The 14,723-nt window shown below is 41.7% G+C and overlaps 2 protein-coding genes across 13 annotated transcripts in view; one reads left to right on the top strand and one right to left on the bottom strand.

Annotated features, from left to right (window-relative positions):
* The window catches only part of TARDBP (TAR DNA binding protein), a 42,176-nt gene extending 30,085 nt beyond the window's left edge, over positions 1-12,091 (bottom strand). For 3 of the 11 annotated variants that reach the window (XR_014221501.1, XM_082230279.1, XM_082230280.1), the window contains exons 1-6: positions 11,932-12,091; positions 9,227-9,480; positions 8,388-8,551; positions 6,034-6,174; positions 4,651-4,821; positions 3,523-3,625 (exon numbers count right to left, since the gene is read on the bottom strand). Coding sequence is in view for 7 of the 11 variants with exons in the window: in XM_082230279.1 (XP_082086405.1) it covers positions 3,523-3,625; positions 4,651-4,821; positions 6,034-6,174; positions 8,388-8,551; positions 9,227-9,464 (817 nt within the window). In the remaining 4 variants the exon portion in view is untranslated. Of the gene's footprint in view, positions 1-372; positions 716-1,577; positions 3,626-4,650; positions 4,822-6,033; positions 6,175-8,387; positions 8,552-9,226; positions 9,481-11,931 lie in introns of those variants that run through there. The other 8 variants (XR_014221499.1, XR_014221502.1, XM_082230281.1 and 5 more) reach the window with 8 other exon arrangements.
* Positions 12,092-12,240: 149 nt separating this feature from the next.
* The window catches only part of CASZ1 (castor zinc finger 1), a 450,923-nt gene continuing 448,440 nt past the window's right edge, over positions 12,241-14,723 (top strand). For both annotated transcript variants that reach the window (XM_082229679.1, XM_082229680.1), the window contains exon 1: positions 12,241-12,576. The gene's annotated coding sequence lies outside the window, so the exon portion shown is untranslated. The remainder of the gene's footprint in view (positions 12,577-14,723) is intronic.

The following is a 14,723-nucleotide window of genomic DNA, read 5'->3' as shown; positions in this document are numbered from 1 at the left end:
CCCAGAGGTGCTGTTTAATCAGCTGCAACATTACATTTGCAACTGCTGAGACCAAAGCACTCCAAGACTCAATTCACACCCACACAAATTTGGACTGCAAGAGGAAATTGTCAACACTACATCTATTTGAGTAGCATCGCCTCAGTAATTAAGAGATGCTCAGTGGGTAACCGAAACACAGAAACACATTTGCTCACATAGGGCCTTTTGTTAAATTACTATGCTGTTTATTACTAAATGAAGCTCATTAGCAAGATAATCCTTCTAGCAGTGTTAAACTGACTGTGCTCCTTATTTGACACTTTAAATCACATTAGCATAATAGATGCAAGTCTATTGAAAGTTAAAGCAAAACAAGACTCGACACTCAAGTTATGAGAATACCTTTTATTAACTTGCTTTAACACACTGGTGGAAATAAAAATTAAAGATATGAATAATGTTTGAAAACATTTCTTAATACACTTAGGTATCTGAGGGAGGGGAGAGAAGAACCCTTAGTGATCTACTGGGATTAAAATATCACAGCATGTGTTCCCCCTTGGCCCTAAACTTTTTTTAAAAAAAAACAAGTTAAAAATAATTTAAACCATGCCAGCGATGTATTAAACTTACCCTTATGATCCTTCCCGAGATGACACAGTTTAGCCTTTGGAGGTCCGAGAATACCATATTAAGTGTTACTCAGCAGCAGTAGCTGGTATTAGTGCAAGTGCTAAAATGCAAAATTCAGATGGTACAGAGTTTGGCAATGGATGTGACTTAGGTGCAGAAAAGGTTAAGCAATTTATTCAAGAATATCTGTTCTCTGGAATAGTCAGATTTGTTTTACAATGAGAGGCAGGTGCTGGAGTATGTGTGGATTTTAGCATTAAACAGCAATGCCAGTATGAACACCCAACAACACGTTTTAAGTGTCCATATCAGTCTTTTAAAAAGAAAGAATATAAACTGCAGATTGAAGGGAAAATGGAAGCTAACTTTTCAGGGTTTGGGGAAAATTCACAATGAAACAGCACTATACCAGTTTTCCAGAGTCTGCAAAATGGAAGCTGTAAAATTTAAATTAAGTAATGGAATGACCCTCGTGATTTAACAAATTTAACAAGTTTTTAGGACTACTGAGTCGACAACCTTGTCGATTCTGCTCATTTACACAGGAAAACCTAACACTTCTACTAACACATGGTTAAGTGGATGTCCTTTACGGTGAAACCAACTGAGGACTTAATACCGTAGCCCACCAATTCAGTCACATAAAACAGAATACACTGGAGCCTCACAGGTATGCTGAGAGTTTTGGCTCTTGTCTCCAACACTCAGTCTTCTAAAGGGAACTGCTCATCAGGGATGGGATACCTCATTTGGCAGAACCGGATTTCAGATGTGTATCATCACAAAAAGCTACGCAGATGGGACTTGAGTGGAGCTACAGGGTTCAACTACATTGATGGAACAGCAAACTTAAAACAGCAAATAAATTTTTACAACAGTTTTATCCCAACATAAGATATAAAAAAACAAAGTTAACTGCTATGAACTCTTTGCATTTGGGGGCTGTCAAACACACACACATATTACTTAAATCAGTTTTATTTAAGAATGTCCTACATTGACAAATCTTATAAAAAGCATCCAAACACAGAACTGCAGCAAACAGCATTCATATGGATATCTTACAGACAGAAAAAATCTTCCACCCATAAGGGAACCCCCAAGCTCGGAAGTGAGCTCTGCTACAAAAAAAAAACCAAAAAAAAAGACCCACAAAGCACACCACAAGCTGGATGTTCCCATCAAAAGCCCCACCTTCAGTTCACGTTACCACACTTACAGGATCATTAAACAGAAAGGAACACACACCATACAGCATTCACAGCAGAGTTGACATAAAGGAGAAAAAATATATATACAGATATTCATTTCACTTAACACATCCAACTAATCGGTTAACTAAGTAAAAAGCCCCCCCACTTAAGTTCTTCCAGATCACGATGTCCTTCTGAATGCAAGAAAAACACTCGTACGTCCGCTCCCAATGCTCTCTCCGCACACTCTCACCAAAGCCACAGGATCGAGGGACATCGTGCCAAGAATTTTTGTTTTTATTTTTTAAAAAATCCCAAAATGCACCACCAGGTCTCTCTCTTGCATGCGCCTCCTCCTTTTTCTCGCACATACCAAGCCCTCACATGCCTCGGCACCACCAATCCAATCCAATCCCACACAAGGTTTTTCAAAAGTTCAAACAAGCCTTCTGGTTCCATCTCACAGCCTTGCGTTCATAGCGTTGAATACGACTCCATGAAATAAAAAGAGTAGCGGATAAAAATGGAACACCCACCGTCTTAAGACGTAGCATGTGCAGTGTGATGAAGGAGTCTTGGATGAGGAAAGCATGGAGACAGGAGTATTCCTAAGGCAGGGTTTTTTTAACTGCACTGCTTTCAATGAAGTGCTTCTTCCATACACATTTGAAATGAGATGAACTGCAAGGATTAAATGAGGTCTTCATACCGTACTTTAGTATGAGGAGGGGAGACAGTGTTAAAAGGAAAAAAAGCCGACACCAACATTGCATTCTCCACACAGGACATTTGGGGGAGGGGGAGGGAGAGAAAGAGAGAGAAAAATTCTTATGGCGGGGGATCAAATTAAATTTTTAAAGAAAAAAAAACTAACAAGGAAAGGATGCTGTTTCTGAAAAATGGCTTCCATTTTTGAAACATGCAAAGATCTCAGCTGACTAGGAAATGAGGAATCAAATTTTTACGATTTCCTATCAAATTGCAGAGCGTCTGTTTACCAGTCAGGCGAACAGCAGTTCACTTTCAAACCACTCAATATCCCAACTCATGTATTCCAACTCATTGTAACAAAACCTATAAAACTCCATTTAATCTTCCTTTTATTCCCCATTAGAAAAGAAAAATTTGTCAAAAATATTGTTGAAATATACTACACGCTGAACAAATTTGGATTATTTTTTTTGTTTAGTTTTGTTTCAGTATATGCATCTTATAATATACTTACCAGGAGCTCTAGAAAAAAAAAATCTGATTTCCCACCACAGAGTCAGTTATTAGGTTGCCTACATTCCCCAGCCAGATGATTTGGATTCCATGCTTGAGCCAAAACCGCCATTAAAACCACTGCTAGAGCCTGTATTTGATGAGCCCCACCCTATTGCTGCACCCGAGTTAGAGCCTCCGTAAGAATTACTCCCTGAACTGAAGCCCTGGCTCTGCTCCCTCTGCATGTTGCCTTGTGGCTGGTTGTTCCCCGATGGCCCAGACTGGTTTTGCTGGCTAGCTAGCATGCCCATCATCCCCCAACTGCTTTGGAGCGCTGCCTGAGCTGCTGCCATCATGGCTGGGTTGATACTAAAGGCTCCAAAGTTCATCCCACCACCCATGTTACTGCCCTGGTTGTTTCCCAACCCTCCACCTCCACCACCTCCCCCCCGGTTAGGAAATCCACCCTGATTCCCAAAGCCTCCTGGATTACCACCAAATCTTCCACCTCTTTCTAGTTGTCTACTGCTATTATGCTTAGGTTCAGCATTGGATATATGGACGCTGATTCCTTTTATGATCAAGTCCTCGCCACAAAGGGACTGGGCAACCTATAAGAAATAAGGTATACAGACTGAGTAACTTTGAAAACAAAAATCACGCACAAGCAAGCAACTTTAAGCCGAAGTAACATACAGAACTATAGGGCTTAATTTTATGTTTATGCTGGTCTATGACAGTAATAAAGTACTTAGGATATGTACACGGCACTACTTCAAAAGTAATATTGGTCCCCTCATTGCAATGGAAAATTCAGTCCTCTTATAGAATGACGCTGTAGAATGAGAACATTCCATTTTAAGTGCACTGGACCTCTTTACTGTTTCTGCTCAATATGAACAGTCAAGGGAAGAAGCAGCACATTTGCTCACATCACCTTCATTTAAGATTTCTGAGACAAATATGCTATCGTTATATCAATGACAATTTATACAGTTTACTGTTCAGTAAGATTACTTTGCACAGACTTGTAAACAGTGACTCAACAGGTGGTCTGTGGCAAGAACATACTGCTTCTCAGAGACAAGCTGAAAAGGTTCTGAAACTAGGAGTTTTTTCCTCTTCACCCCTCAGTCTCCTTTCAATCAGTTGGTGTGCTACAAATGCGTAATATGTATGCTTAGACAATTAAACTAATAAGTTTAGAGGCTACTAATTCCAGTGGACAAGGCTTGCCTTGTGTCTAGCTCTGCAACTGAACACTGACAAGCTGGACAAGTATTCAGCTACATCTGTTAAGCAAGTCAGTGAACAGGGGTACCTCCAGGGTCAAGCTTTCCAAATTTCCAACTTAAGAGTGAATGTGATATGCACCCAATATGAATGCTATTAATAGAATCATAGAACTGTAAGTTGGAAAGGCTCATCTAGTCCAACCCCCCACAATGCAGGAATCTCAGCTAAAATATTTATGAAAGATGGCCATTCAATAGAAAAACAATTAGTCTGTCTTAACACTCATAAGCCTGCTGCACTTAAGTTTTTATACACAATAAGTAAACAGAAACTTAATGAACAATGATTAAGAACAAGTTTGCCCACACATCAGCAAAAAAGCAGGGCCCTGAATGAATACCTGATCATCAGCAAACGTAACAAAAGCAAAAGCTCTGAAGGGTTTGGGGATGAAGACATCAACCACTTCTCCATACTGGGAAAAAAACTGACGGAGCTCATCTGCAGTCATGTCGTCGGTGCAACGCCCAACAAACACCTTCCTGCTACGCAAAGGTTCATCTGGACTTTGCTGGTGTCAATGCAGAACAAAAGATTTCAATTAATACAAATGTTTTTGCCTAGCTATTGTAATAACCAATATACCGATACAGTTGTACATGCCACAAGAGCCGACAGATTTTCCAGCTAAACAGATAGAAACTAACCATGAAACCCATTCTAGATTCTGTAACTGTATCTTTTGATGCTCAAATGTATAGTAACATAGGATTAGAAACAGACTAGCAAACAAGGAAGCACAACCATTTCTTGTTTCATCTGCACTCCTAGACAAACGCTGCAAGAAATTAACATGACATGCTGGCTGCAATAGTAAGAACAGTTCCTTGAAGTTCTTTTTCAGAAGTGGGGAACCCCAGGCTTGGGGATCAAATGTGATCCTCCAAGCCCCTCTACTTGGTCCTGGAGATTTCACCATGCCATACTCGTACCTGGCAGCCCATATCCTTCATCAGCCTTGCTTTGCACCCAAAACTGAGCATTTTTACCTGGCTGAAATGTGCGCTTGAACTCTGATAATGCTTTTTGCTTGCCTGGAATACACAAGGCTCTGTGGGATGTGTAGAAACTAGCCCATTGATAAAGGCAACACCGCAATACTCAGGCTGCATTTGCCACCAACCCATCCTACCACAAGCATACGGCCCCAGTGTGGTGTAGTGGTTAAGAGCGGTAGACTCCTAATCTGGGGAACCGGGTTCGCGTCTCCGCTCCTCCACCTGCAGCTGCTGGGTGACCTTGGGCCAGTCACACTTCCTTGAAGTCTCTCAGCCCCACTCACCTCACAGAGTGTTTGTTGTGGCGGAGGAAGGGAAAGGAGAATGTTAGCCACTTTGAGACTCCTTAAAGGGAGTGAAAGGCGGGATATCAAATCCAAACTCTTCTTCTTCTTCCCTGAAAGGTTGTTCAGGTGGTCTGAAAAAGGTTCCTAAGCCCTGTTCTATATGGAACAGTGAGTGAATAGCCAGAACCCAAAGAACTATTTCAGTTGTGATCAAAGGGACTTGTTTGCTGTTCCTCTTTAACCGATTTTGAAAAGTGCCATCAGTTTCAAAAGTGATCTGCTTTGTGGCATGGAGGGATGATGCTTATGCAGTTTTTTGAACCCCAGCCAATGTATTTAGAACTAAAGAGAATCTCATTTTATATGTTATTTGGGGCTCATTCTTGACAAGTTTGGCTTTACATACTTACAAAGCCTAGAACAAGTTACATTAAGTACCTTAGAATTTGGAAGTTTGCAGTCGCACCATCTTCCATCTATCATGTGGCGCTGAGACATGACTTTCACCTGGGTTTCATAGTCAGTGAATCTTACAAAACCAAACCCTTTTGAGTGGCCAGTTTTGATGTCCTTCTTAACCTGGAGTTAAGAGAAGAGATGACATGGCTAGTACAACAATCACAATGTGCTGGCATTTATGTACTACTTCTATTCAGCTATGTTATAGATTGAATTTCAAAATGTAGTGCAAAAAAAGTTCAGAATATTTCACCTTGCTTTAATCATCTTCCCTTGCTAACAGCTATAGCATAGAAATCAGGCTTCTCTGTCCCTCCTCAACCATCATTCTATCTGGCTGCAGCTGAGGCAGACAATGGAGGAGGGGCCACTCCATCAGCTCTACTGAGAAACCAGCTCAGTTTGGCTCTTTCTGGACTGTTTCCATTCAAGCTGATCATTATATGAGCTTTGTAACTTTAAGAAGTGGTGTCCAAATTGGCTTGTTTGCCTCTTCCTTCCTCATTCATTGTTAGCTTGAGTCATGCATTTTATACTGTAAGCCTGAGGGAAAGAACTGGCTTGTTTGCTACAAATCTTATGTAAGCTGCTCTGAGCTTCTCTGGCAGAAGTACAGGGTATAAAAAAGCTTCAAATAATGTTATTTTGACAATCAAAAAGTTAAATCAGTGTGTGCAAGTTTCCATTCAAGCAGAAAGGTTAAATTCATGGCATATGCCATTTAACTTTCAAGGTTCACACACAAACACATGACTCAGATTTAGATGAACAAGTCCAGCTACCAGCATGAAAAATGTCACAACTATTCATTTTTACCACACTGAATTCAACTGACAAAACTCAATACCAAAACAGACTAAAACCAGGAATTGAGCCAAATTCTGAAACACATATAGCTGCTCAGTACCACTGGCTTGCCTCAGAGGACAACACAAAGGAAATCAGATGTCTGAGGATAGGAAATGGCACCTCAACAATTCTGTTACCAAAAAGAAATTTCTGTTCTCGATACCAGGTTGGGATACAATTTTTATTGTGACATTCTTTTGAAAGTCATTTTGAGAACCTCTCAGCACTATAAAGTGGTATATAAGTAAGGTAAAGGGACCTCTGACCATTAGGTCCAGTCGTGACCGACTCTGGGGTTACGGCGCTCATCTCACTCTATAGGCCGAGGGAGCCGGCGTTTGTTTGCAGACAGCTTCCAGGTCATGTGGCCAGCATGACTAAGCCGCTTCTGACAAACCAGAGCAGCACATGGAAAAGCCGTTTACCTTCCCACTGGAGGGGTACCTATTTATCTACTTGCACTTTGACATGTTTCAAACTGCTAGGTTGGCAGGAGCAGCTCACCCCATTGCAGGGATTCGAACCGCCGACTTTCTGATCAGCAAGTCCTAGGCTCTGTGGTTTAACCCACAGCGCCACCCACGCCCCTTATATAAGTATTCGAAAGTAAATAAATGTACAGCAGCTTAATATACCGTATTTTTCGCACTATAGGACGCACTTTTCCCCCTCCAAAAATGAAGGGGAAATGTGTGTGCGTCCTATGGGGCGAATACAGGCTTTTGCTGAAGCCTGGTGAGCGATAGGGGTCGGTGCGCACCGACCCCTCTCCCTCTCCAGGCTTCAGAAAGTTCTGCACAGCCCTAGGCTTCGCAGAGCTGTCTGCGCTCCCGGGCTCGGTGCAGCTCCACGCAACCCCCCCCCCCGGAGCCCAGCGCGAAGCTGCGCCGGGCTCCCGAAGGTTGCGCAGAGCTGCCTGCGCTCCCAGGCTTGGCGCAGCTCCGTGCAACCCCCCGGAGCGATGCCGAAGCTGTGCTCAGCTTCGGCATCGCTCTGGCTCCCGTTCTGGGGGCTGGCGTTGGGGGAAGCTCGGGCTTTCCCCACCCCAGCCCGGGGGGGGGGGGAATAATTTTTTCCCCTTTATTTACCCCCCCAAAAAAAACTAGGTGCGTCCTATAGGGCGAAAAATACGGTATTTGAATTAGGCAGTCCAGTGGGAAGCGCTTCAGAGAACTTAGGCAGGGTGGCAAGTTGTAAGGGGAAAAAATAGGAAATCACTAACTTCACCATTTTTGCAGTTGGTCAAGCAATATCTAGTAGCACTTCTATGGTTTAACTAATTGTGGCTCATGCAAGGGTAGTTACTCCTGTTGCCAGCCTAAATGCAAACAGAAGGAACAGACTGAGTTCTCTTCCTCCTCTCCATAACCAGAAGCAATGGCCAGTTGTTTTACTTAGGGACAACACAGCATTCATGATAGGGAGTACAACAGTTACCCTAAAGTCCAGGGACATAACTGTTTATCGAAAAGAAAGCTAGATACCTGCACCATAAGAACTTCTCCGAATGTGCTGAAGTACTCCTTCAGGTCTTGCTCAGTTGTTTTCCACGGAAGACCCAGAACTATCAAATCTGATGTTTTCTGTACTGCTCTTTTCACCTTAACAGCTGATGAGGCATCTGCCTCATCCATTTTCCTCTTGTTGTCTAAAGATAGATGTGTCCATCAAACAGTCAGCACTTTTAAAAATAACTAAACAAATAATCCCATTAGTTGCAATGAAACATTTTAGTGGAGCAGATCATTCTAGAGCTACATGCAGCCCAATCCTAAATTTACTCAGAAGCCAACTCATTAATGTTCAATGCAGGGCTTTTAAAAGGTTTCCCTTAAAATGCATGTACTCAGAAGTACAACTGTGTTCAATGAGGCTAATTCCCTAGTAACCGTGTTTAGGATTCCAGCCTTAAAATGTATTTGCTATAAATACACCAATTGCTCCCACTTGTATTTTGGGGAAAGTCTTATTTTAATCCTTTTCACCTTTAAAACTGCTGCCACTGGTAACTTGTATCTAAAATAATAAAAGGTATACTACTATTTTTTTAATTATTATTATTATTATATTTATATACTGGCCTTCATCTAAAGATCTCAGGGCAGTTCACAAGAAAAAATAATAATCTAGTTGATCAATGTGGGGTATAAAAAATAAAAGTTGCCCAATTGCCTAACAATTTGAGCAACTTATAGGGATTTAGAATTCTAGGGCAAACTAAAAGAAAATAAATTATCCATATATAGGTTTTCATTTTCAAAAATCATCCAAGATTCTTTCTTTTTTAAAAGCAAAAAATAGCACATACAAACAAAGCACACACCTTTGGGATAGTTAACAACATACACCAGATTTCCCCAGCCATTATCTGGTGCATGCAGAATTCCTTCCACTAATCGGACCCCTCTCATACACTGAGACACGGGGTTCCTGTAACGCAGACCACATGCTCCTGGAAACTGAGCAGTAACTGTGGAGAGCAAGACAGTCCCATCATCCTCTGAAGGAATCTCAATGGGTTCCTCATTTTCATCTTCAGTAACCCGAATGTATTCTGACATTTCTGCCGTGGTGTTGCTAAAGAATAAAAAAAGAGAAAAGCAAGTAATATCTAGTTTTTTAAAACTGTAATCGTTGGTAGTAACAAGTTACTGTAGAAGTGGTTTACGATATGTATGGCACTCTGAAGTAAAAACAGTTGTCCCTCCATTTCCCTAATTAAGCAGTACAGATAAACAATTATCATAGTTCTATGGTAGAGCACATGCTTCACAAGCAGGTCTCAGGTCAATCTGTAGAATCTCCAGCCATAACAACATGGTATTAGGTTATGTAATAGACCTCTACCTGAAAGACTAGAGAGTCACTATCACTCAAAGTAGATAATATTGAGCTAGATTTACAAATAGTCTGGACTAGTGTTGGAGAGCTTCCCGTGTTCTTATACATATTAAGGGTTATAGCTACCAAAGTCTTACTCAGAGTAGACAAACTGAAATTAATGGATGAGAGTCAGCAAACTCTTATTTTATTCTGCTTTTCAGATGAAAACTATATCCAAAATCAGTTCATATCAATCAGTAATCTTCAGGTCCTGACCTCATCTTACAAATGTAAATAAAATTAAAAACAAACAAGAGAAATGTATGGAAATGAGCTAAGCAAAGCCAAAGGAAAATAGCAAGTGGTACAAGCATTTATATCTAGTTTAAGAGACCTTGTGGCCTCTGATGTTCTGGCTGGTAGCATTAAGTCAGACAGCACTTTCTCTCACTTCAGCAGTCCCAAGGCAAGTGCTAGTTGGAGAAGAGTTCCTCCTGCCAGGGAGAGGGGAGCTCTCTGTAATTATTATGTCTCCAGCCGATGGCTGGGGGCCAGAATGACCTCATACGTTTTCTCTAAAGTACAGAATACACAATCTTTCATTGGCCCTTACTCCTCTGTCTAATGGTAGAACCCAGAATGTGCTTCCCCTTTCAAATAATGTTAGAAAACAAGGATGAATATCCCTAGAAATGTTATTTCTGGAATCACAGAATTGTCGAATTGGAAGGGATCCTAAGGGTCATCTAGTCCAACCCCTTGCAATGCAGAAATCTTGACTAAAGCAGCCTTGACAGATGGCCATCCAACCTCTGCTTAAAAATCTCAATGAAGGAGTCTACCACCTTCCAAGGAAGTCCATAGCTCTTACTTTCAGAAAGTTCTCCTTTCCTGTAACCTGAAGCATGTAGAATACTTTGAGATCATTAGAGGAAATGGACCTTTATTTGTTTCAAGTTGTGCATTTTAGTGTTGAATTGTATATTTTATTGCTTATAAGCCTAGGATAGCTCTGTTAGTAGAGAATAAGACTCTTCATTTCAGGGCCATGGGTTCGAGCATCACACGGGGCAAAAGATTTCTGCACTGCAGGGGGTGGGGCTAGATGACCCTAGTGGTCCCTTCCAACTCAACCATTCTATGATGTTATGAATCCCACCCTGGGATGTACAGATGGGGTGGGTTACTCTTTTAAAAAGTAAAAGAAATCCAGACAGATGGGCAGGGTATATAAAATTTGTTGTTGTTGTTGTAAAATAGTAACCTATAAATTATTATTATAAAATAGTAACCTATAAAATAAGGTAGTAAGTAACCACCACCACCACAAATATTAGGAGTTAGAAATACATTATTATCAACACACCTAACAAAATTTTAATTGCAATAAAAAAATTTACATTAGTAACATCAAAATTTAAAATATTTAAGAACACATTTGATGCATTGATACACCTCTTTAACCTGGCCCACCCTATTCTCATGATTGCAGTGTATTTTAACATTTTTGATATTTTATTTCTAACCCATCCTGAGACCTCCTGTGTAGCATGGATAAGAATCAGAAATCATCATCATAGCCACCAACATAATATTAACATTTACTTCCGAGAAAACACACAGAACGTTCAGCTGTAAAGACATGATAAATATAATGCTTGCCCTTATTAAGAAAGACCATGTTTAGAATTAATAATAAACGCAATGTTTACAATTAATAATAAAGACTGTGCTTGCCATATTAATAAACATAACGCTTTCCATTAATACTAAATATAAATTTTACCAACAATTTTAATGCTTACCACTACCAATAATAAAAATTACGTTTGCTATTATTAATACTGTAAAGAATATATAATAAAGGATCGACTCCCCTCCCCCCCGCCTTTAACAGGTCAACCTTCTGCGCTCGTTTACTCTGAGGTAAGCTGCGCGGCCAACTGCCTTTATACTGTACACATATATATATATTGTATACTTATATATGTGCTTCGAATCGGACGTCCTGAGCCTAGTTTATTCCACAAAAGATACACCGTGTGCGACAACGGCCCTCCACGTTTCACCGCTCACTTTCCCGGCCTTCCCGCGCTAGGCCCGAAAGCCACCCTGAGGCCACCGCTAGGCCGCCTCGGCCCACCCCCAAGCCAGCTCAGGAGCGGGGCCCAGGTTTCCTCTCAGCCTCGGATCCCGCTCGCTTACCGTCGGCGCGAGGCCTGAGGGAACAACCGACCAAAGAACGACGACGGCGACGGTGAGTTCCAGCCCCTGCGTGTGCCGCGCGAGGAAGAGGAGGGGGACTCTCGGGCCTCCGCGGTTTTTCCCTCCCTGCCGACAAAATGGCGGCGCCCTCTTTCCCCTCAAAAGCCAGAGGCTCGAAGGCGCGTTCTCGGAACGGTCCATCCTGACCGCACGGGGAGGCGACAGGGGTCTTTTCGAGACGCTGAGGAGTTATCCGCTCCGAGGAGAGCTCCGTGGACTGCAAATAGGGCTTCCGATTTGGTGGTACTTTCCCAGCCCGTGCTTGTCGGGGGTGGCCCGGTTTAAATAATTTGTTTGAGAGGAAAGTTGATGGCACTCCCCTTCCTCTAGCCATAAACCGAGAGTGGTATGGTCCACTCGTCTGCGTACTGCGCTTGCGCTCAAGGAAATGGTGAGCTAAGGAAGGGGAGGATGAAAAAGGAGATCCGAGCAAAGCTCGCTGGGCAGCGGTGGTTGGTAGTGCGCGTGCGCAGGAGTTGTCGGTGAAGCGTGAGAGAAAACCGTTGCACAATATGGCGGGGACGGGGGGGGGAAGGGCAAAGTTATATTGAAGCGCATGCGCAATAGCCGAAGCGTTTCTGTGAGGTAATTAACAAAAAAATGTTAATTTTTGTTGTCCAAACTTGATTTTGAGGTTGTTACCGGAAAAATCCGAGGGCTCTCTTGGACAAAAACAAAGACACCAACCAGGATAACTTGGAGCAAAACAGCAGCCTGTAGGCTTGGCCTTTATTGAACTGTTGACCTTTATTGAACAGGGTATTCCCTTCACTTGCAAGAGAGAGGAAAGACCCAGAAAGATGGTGTGCAAGACCTTATAAAAACTTTTGAAATTCCCCTCCTCTAGGTCAAGCCCACCCCCAGAAACATCATGCATACATTACAGAAAGGAGGGGTTGAGGGAGGAGTTGTGGTGGTAACCTGAGTGTCCTGTCACCTGGCTGGTTCCTCCTTTCCCCCTGCCCATGAGTCACTTCCAGGAGACAAAAGGGGGTTTGCAGTTTCCTGCCCCCAGAGGGAAAATCTGATTATTGTCCTTTGTTTCAGTCTGTGCTGAATCCACTACCATATGCAGGTTCTTTGTGATTTTGATTGTCTTCTGTCTGGGATTATCAGGGTTGACATAGCAACTGGGCAGGGCTCCTGTGGATGTGCTGGTATGCTGAAGGGATTATGGCCGACCAGAACCAAGCCACCACCCCCCTTTGATAGTCTTTGTCATATGGAGTAAAATAAAAATGGAACAGTGCAAATCCGATGTATGGTTGATTTTTCTATGAATTTATAACAGAAATGTGGCGTATGTAATGTGTGAGTGTGTGAAGTTTGTACAAACAGAATGATTGGGGTGGGGGGGTTCCTGCTACAAGGTATTTTGTTCTGTTTCTCCTCAGCACCAGACAGGCCAGGAAACCTCTTTCAAAACCCTTGAGGAGTTTACACATGTGGAGACGTTCCTTATATTAGTTTCCTCATGAACGTGATACAAGCAATTATCAGATTCAGACTCAATTGATACAGTAACATGCAACCTTTAAAATAACTGCATTTCCATTTATTTGTTCATTCTTCAAAGCAGCAAATAATAAACCTCCAGTGATCCATCAATGAAAACAGCTCCTTAGTTGCAAGTTAGTTGCATTTTGGCAGGGACATGTATAAAGTGCTGTTGGGTAGTCTTTCAGAACAAAAATCCCAGAAAGCATTTTTCACCCAACTACAATGGATTCTAATGCATCCTGTCTGCTATACATTTTTTTTTTGGGGGGGGGGAGTGCACCCTCTCTGGATTCTGTGGTTTTACATATTGGGACATAATATCAACACCTGTTCCTTAGCAGCTCTTAAAATAGGTAAATACAACCTCAAATGAACACCACATGACTTATTACACTGGGTCATGAAAAAAAAAAGCCAAAATGGAGAAGTCATGTGTGAAGAACTACCATAAGTTATATTCAGTAGCTTGCAGAACCGCCTTTAGCAGCAATAACTTGAAACAACTTGAAACAATTGTTTTCTGTGTGACTAGGGAAGACACCCGAAGACACGGGAAGACACCCGAAGACACCCGAAGACACCAAAACCTGCATTCCTGTACCCGTGAAAATCTACGAAAGCAAATATATATATATATATATATATATATATATATATATGCTTTCGTAGAGGTATATATATATATATATATATATATGCTTTCGTAGATTTTCACGGGTATAGGAATGCAGGTTTTGGTGTCTTCGGGTGTCTTCCCGTGTAAGAGTCGGGGTGTCTGTGCGACGTTTCGACGAGGTCGAGATGACGAGTGAGACCTCGTCGAAACGTCGCACAGACACCCCGACTCTTACACGGGAAGACACCCGAAGACACCAAAACCTGCATATATATATATATATATATATATATATATATATATAATTTACTTAAGAAAATATTTATTTTTTAAAAACAAAGTCATACAGAAAACAATTACTTCAAATTATCACCGCTAAAGGTGGTTATACAAGCTACTGAATGTAATGTTATAAGAATTTTTAGGTATATATATATATATATATATATATATATATATATATATATATGTTACGGCTAAAATCTAGGTGCAGGGCTACTCTGCCACCCAGCTCGTCGGACTAGGTCCGCGGGTCCATGCGGAAGAAAATGAGCTCAGCCGGAAGCAGGAGCAAACTGCAGAAGATCCAAGTTTATTGCGCAACAGGTTCAAGGCG

Source organism: Podarcis vaucheri, assembly GCF_965113315.1.
Source record: "Podarcis vaucheri genome assembly, chromosome: 7".
NCBI classification, from domain to species: Eukaryota; Metazoa; Chordata; class Lepidosauria; order Squamata; family Lacertidae; genus Podarcis; species Podarcis vaucheri.
The sequence above is the reverse complement of the archived record's forward strand: the minus strand, read 5'-3'. Positions and strand labels throughout refer to the sequence as shown.